The following is a 6,121-nucleotide window of genomic DNA, read 5'->3' on the forward strand; positions in this document are numbered from 1 at the left end:
AGGCCCAGCCCCACCTGACCGCCGAGCCCCCTCCCTCCGGGTCTCCTCTGCCAGGCAGCAGACAGCTGAGTGCTACGCGACCGACCTCCAGCTAAACCAGAAAGGCCACTGTCTTTCAAGCATTAAAAGCAGGCGTGGAGGCGCACACCTGCAGTCCCAGTACCTGGGAGACTGAGGCGGGAGGATTCCCCCCAAGGTCCAGGCCAGCCCGGGCTAGGGGGTGAGGCCTTGTCTCTAACAGCCCAAACCAAACACACTGCGTACGAATTCTGTGCTCTCAGAAGAAGCACCAAGTGGAGCCATACCATTCCCGCAGCTCGTGCACGTGCAGGAAGCGGTTCCGGTACTCCCGGGGCAGCTCGAACTGGGATGGCGTGGGGAACATGGACTCGTAGAAGTCCCGCAGCACGGCCTTCACGGTCTGCGCGTCCTTGTGGCTGTGGTCAATGTTATCATTCAGGCAGATAAACTTTCTGCAACGACAGGCAGGGTTACAGGCCTCACAGCTGCGGTCCTGACCCCAGACAGAAGGAATGTGCATTCCAAGTGTTTTTATTTATTTCTTTTGGTTTCTCGAGACAAGGTCTTGCTGTGTAGTTCCACAGTTCCAGCTGGCCTTGAACTCACGGGATCCTCCTGCCTCAGCCTCCCAGAGGGATCACAGGTGTGCGCCTCCACGCTGTTTTCCAAGGGCATTTCCAATGGACTCGTGCCCCGCGTGGGGTAGTCCCACTCTGTCAAACGTGGCTTTACCGATCCCTCCGTCCCCAGAGCCAGAGCAGTGCCGGTCACCCTGAAGGAGGCTGAGGCAGCGCAGTGAGGCACCCTCAGGAATGACTTCCGCCTGAAGCTGGGGACACTGCACTAGCCACTAGGCCCTGGGAGGGATGGCAAGACCGGCTCAGCCGCAGACCGTGATGGCGTCAGCCACAGCCAAGGCAGGGACGGCGCCGCCCCGCGCTTCCAGGCCAGAAGCAGCACCCAGGGTCCAGAAAACGGCAGAGAGGGAGGGGGGGGGGTGGGGCCCAGACGCGGACACGGAGCTAAGCCTGCGGCCCGACTCCCCTTCTGGGAAGGCAGGGCGGCGGGCGCAGGGAGGACAGGCGAGGCCCAGGGCAGCCAAGGGCTCGCGCCAGCCACCTCCAGACGGGGAGAGCGCGCGACACGAGGAGACGCAGTGAAGGGTGCACCGCGGACTTCAAAACAAAGCACAGCCAAGGGCTGAGAAAGACGGAAGCAGAGGCACAGAGCTCACGGCCTGCCCACAATTGGCTCCAAAACCTCTGTGACATGAGCTTTCGTCATCGGGACTGAGTGGCAAAGGGTTTATTTTTAGGACATCAAGGATTTTCTTGGGTTTCTGAAGACACTAAATAAGCACTAAAGATTTTGTTTTTCAAGATTCTCTTTCCCCTTTCCCTCTCGCAGAAAAATGGGATTTGTAAGAAAAAATCACGGTCTCAAAATACTATATCTAGAATTTTTACAAGTTGGACCATGTATAAATAAAATTCAAATGAGGCAAAACTGAAGACTTCCCAAAGTATGTAAAAAAAGTGGAGATTAAAAGATTCACTTTACATGCCAAGGTCTTTTCATCTTTCTCAAGGAAACTGATGAAACACGAATTTCCTACTAAAGCTCAAAAAAACAAAGCCAGGCATGGTGTTGTGCATCTGCTATAATCCCAGCACTCAGGAGGCTGAGGCAGGAGGATCATCAGGAAGTTGAGGCCAGCCTGGGCTGCATCGTGAGTTCCAGGTCAGTCTCAACCACATACTGAGACCCTGTCTCAAAAAGCCAAAAAACAAAACAAAACAAATCAAAATACTAAGACCAAACAATCACAAGACACACAAAACAGTCCAAACAAAGCCCTTCAAAGAGCAGATTTTAACCTGCGTTTTATGAAACCAGCCATGACCGTGGTTAGAGCGCCAGGCTGGAAGCCTCAGAGCTCTGTGAAAAGGACAGCGTGTTCACCCTGCAGGACGGCGGGAGTCTGCAGGCTGACCTGGCCGTTTTCAGCAGCGACTCCCTCTCCTCCGAGCTCCACTGGCCTGAGCCACAGGAACAGCTCTGCTTTGTCGCAGTGCCGGAGGCGGAGGGTGACCTGGGCCTGGTGGGCGCGGCCTCCGTCCTCCCCTCTCTGTCCCCGGCTCTGGGGCCTTCACGCTCCACGCTTCACCCACATCACTGCCCTTTCTCCTAAACTTTTACCCCATCGTCCGCTCCCTGGTCTGCGGCTTCGGGGCCCGCGCTGTCTCCACGTCCTTGGCACGAGGTTGGCCGCGACCTAAGAGATCTGTCAGCGCCCGCAGCCACGCCGGGCGTGCGTGCAGTCACGTTGGAAAGTACAAACCAGAGGGAAGCGCGCACACCTGCACTCGTGTCGCACCAGCGAGTACAGATCAGCACCGCGCCATGTGACTGGGAAAACGCGTGTGCGGGCTGAGTCTGAGTTACGGCGATTGTGAGTGAGCCATGATTTTCAGCACATTCATGTCCATGTGGTAACCCTGAGTCGGCCTAAATAAGATGACGCAAAGTAAAAGAATGACTCGTGGGAGCCGGTACCTGGGGTTTTTCCGTATGTCGTCCAACTGGCCAACCACGTGAGAGACGTTGGTGCGGATCATTTTGAAAGCGATTTCTTCCTCCCCCATGATCTCAAACCTAGTTGTCCGAACATATTGAAAAAGTTGGACTATCTGTTTTACAGCGATGTGAAGCAAACGTCAGTAGGAAAAGCATCCTGACCACTTCAGTGTACCTGACACGCACAGGGGTGACTCAGCACCGCTGACAGAACCCTCAGGGATTTTAGAAGAAGACCTCACAGGTGAAACGCCAGCAACCACATCCACACAGACCAAGAGGCGCGGACTTGCCTGTACTTGTTTTTGTCCTTATAGGCCTTGTGGATTTTGTCAGTCACTGGCTTACAGTTGGTCACCAGACTCTTGGTCACTGGGGGCTGTGAGAAAGCACAGGAGGGTCATACGGAAGACAGGACAGAGCGAGAGGCCCAGGAGGGAGCAGAGCTCAGGCGGGGCCGGAACACCCAGGACCAGGACGGAAGCTAATGCAGTTGTTTTAAAAATCACACCGGGATGCAGGAGGCTGAGGCAGGAGGATCGCCTCAAGTTGGAGGCCAGCCCGGGCGACACAGAAAGACCTTGTCTTACACACACACAAAAAAAACATCCTTAATGAGGTGTCACAATCTTTTTCAAAAAGAAAATTAATTTTTAAACAAAATATAGTAAGTTGGTCTATGAGATTCATAAGTTGGTTATGACTGCCCTTTTTTTTCGGTACTGGGAACTTTTGGGCCTTCAACTTGAGCTACATCCCCAATCCCTGTTTTTATTTTTTGAGACAGGGTCTTGCTAAATAAAATAAACATTTTATTCTGACCATGAGAGAAAAAGCTGCTCATTTTGGAAAATACTTGTGAGACAGCGCTATCAGAAGCGTGCACACTGTTCCTGCGGTCAGCGGGGGGGCAGTGCGTGGACGTGGGGTTTCAGGGTTCAGGGCGTGCCGGTCCTGCGCACGTCCCGGCTGACCTCACACTGCGGCCTTTCTCCACTGATCGGCAAAACCCCCCGAAGCAGCACGAACCCTGCAGACCCTGGCCCCGCGTCTCTCGTACCCAGCGGTCACGATCCACCCGCGTGGGTGATGCCAGCCGGTGCCAGGACCCGGGACCCCGAGCTGCGAGCACCCACAGCTGGGCCGCGCACCTGCCCGGGTCCGCAAGCGGGCGAGAGAAGGGGTCGGGGCCTGGCTGCACTCACCAGGTTGGGGTCGTAGTAAGCCTCCTGGGTGGGCGGCACGCGGTGCAGCTGAGTGACGTTCGCAGGAAGCACCTTTGAGCAGTTTATTAACATGTGTTCCAGACCCGTCAGATCCTAACAGCAAAATAGAGAAAGACCTGTTACCTTCATTACAAATAATGACTGTGGTTTTTAAAATCAATTATGTAAAATCTACCAAAAATGGTTTAAATGCTACCCTCAATGAATTTCTTTGATATAAAGTTTTAGTTTTGTTTTTTTTTGGCACCAGGGATCGAACTCAGGACCTTCTGCTTGCGAGGCAGGCGGCAGCACCACTGAGCTAAATCCCTCGCTCTGGGGGACAGGGTCTCTCTGTGCAGTCCAGACTGGCTCCAGACATGCAGCGACCCTCCTGCCTCAGCCTCCTGAATGCTGGGATTACTGGCGTGCGCCACCACGCTGGCTCTTGATATGATTCTGAAGCATAAAGATCTCCAGCAAGAGCAGGACATGAGGCAGACACAGACGTCTCATCCTCCCTCTTCTCAGGGAAGCAGACACCGGGCTATGGGACACCCCTTCCCCGAGAGGCGTGCTGGGGTCTGAGGTTCATGGGGCTGGGGTAGCTGACAGAAGCCGGCTGAGGACGGTAGGGCCACACCAGGAGACCCTGCCTGGAACCCCAGCACTCAGAAGGAGGCTGAGGCAGGAGGGTCGCTGTGAGTTCGAGGACGGCCTGGGCTACACAACAAAACCATGTCTCAAAAAACAAACAGAAAAACTTCATAAAATACAAACTTCCAATTTGGGTCTAATTCTGGCGCGATGACAGACTTGTCCTGCACCCCACGTTAAGTTTGAGGAGTCCCTGGGACCCGTGTCCCGCCGAAACCCGCCGGAGGTGGGGACAGACCGGGGCTGGGGGCAGCCCACCTGCAGGCTCAGCGGCAGCTCGTGCACCCTGGTGGCCAGCGTGCGGATCTCGCGGTCCGACAGGACGCCCGAGCGGTCCGTGTCCACCTCGTCGAAGACCTGGGACACGTTCAGGGGCTGCACGGCGCTCATGAGGTAGTAGAAGTAGGAGAAGGCGAACTGCATGTCCTGGGGGTGGCGCACCTTGTGGAAAGACGTCCTGTCGAACTCCTCTGCGGGACGGGGCAGTGAGCGGCGGGCGCGGGCGCTGCCGGGCGCAGGCACCTCCGCACTCACATGTCCTGCAGCTCCTGCATGACCTGGCGGTCGATCATGTGCGGCATGTGCGCGGGGACCTTCCGCGACGCGAAGCCGAACTTGCTGTTGAGGATTCTGTTCACGTGGCGCAGCGAGTCCGCAAACGTGTCCTTGAGCTGGCGGCCGGCGCGGCTGCCGTCGGCGAGGTAGGCCAGCTGGGTCTTCAGCGCCGCTTCCTCCTGGGGGGCAGCTTTCTTAACAAGGCCAGGGCACCGAGTTATGCTGGGCGCGGTGGCGCTCGCCTGCCACCCCAGCGCTCGGGAGGCCGAGGCGGGAGGATCGCCACGAGTTCAAGGGCAGCCCGGGCTCCAGGGAGTCCGGGGCCAGCGTGAGCTGCACAGTGACAGCCTGTCTCGCAGTGCAGAAAGAATGGCTTCCCGCACAGTGACACTTACGGCACTGTTACCTGTAACTGTGAAACACCACAAATAACCCGCAGCTTTGAAAGCACAGCGGTGCCGCTCACAGCCCGCTCAACCCCAGGCGGCCTAGGCACCCAGGGGTAGCGTGACCTCTGGCGCCCCAGGGCGAATGAACCTGTGCGCCCCTGTAGACACCGCTCAGGCACCCGCACCGCAGGGCGCATTTCCGCGGTCCCAAGCTGCCCCTCTGGCCTAGCACCGCATCTGTGATTTTCCTTCCCCGGAAAGGAGCCCGCGGTGGAAGCAGCTCCCCAGCCCAGCCCAGCCCAGCCTGCCACGGCCCGGCCGTCAGAGGGCAGAGGCCAGCGCTCAGGACTCCGCCTCCTGCGCCTCCTCCTCGGCCGCTGGTCGCCAGCTCCAGGACAATGCTTATCCGCCCAACTGTGAGCGCGGCCGAGTCCCCAGGGTTTCCTGTGACGGCACAGACAACGCCGGGCCCGCAGGAGACCGGGCCTGGCTCTGCGTCACCAGGAAAGCCGGGAGGTGGCAGACCCCCTGCCCCGCAGCCCCAGAGCCCCCCGGGGTGTCCACGGCTGCGTGGGGACAGCGGCAGGCGGCGCTGACTTACGTCCAGCAGGTCCTGGAAGTACTTCCTCCTCTCCCAGGGCAGGAAGCCCGGGTCACTCCCGGCCAGCTGCTGCAGTTTCCTCCCGAGCCCCGCGCCCTCGCCTCCTCCCCCGGCGG

General features: G+C 57.8%; 1 protein-coding gene across 1 annotated transcript in view; it reads right to left on the reverse strand.

Moving 5' to 3' along the window:
• Window positions 1-44: 44 nt before the first annotated feature.
• The window catches only part of Gnptab (N-acetylglucosamine-1-phosphate transferase subunits alpha and beta), a gene marked incomplete at its 5' end in the record, with an annotated part of 19,054 nt that continues 12,977 nt past the window's right edge, over window positions 45-6,121 (reverse strand). The window contains 7 exon segments of the mRNA XM_010631398.2: window positions 45-473; window positions 2,578-2,676; window positions 2,892-2,977; window positions 3,804-3,917; window positions 4,719-4,928; window positions 4,991-5,194; window positions 6,006-6,120. Coding sequence (XP_010629700.1) covers window positions 278-473; window positions 2,578-2,676; window positions 2,892-2,977; window positions 3,804-3,917; window positions 4,719-4,928; window positions 4,991-5,194; window positions 6,006-6,120 — 1,024 coding nt within the window.

This window comes from Fukomys damarensis, unplaced genomic scaffold, assembly GCF_012274545.1.
Source record: "Fukomys damarensis isolate Sample0158 unplaced genomic scaffold, DMR_v1.0_HiC HiC_scaffold_15, whole genome shotgun sequence".
NCBI lineage: Eukaryota > Metazoa > Chordata > Mammalia > Rodentia > Bathyergidae > Fukomys > Fukomys damarensis.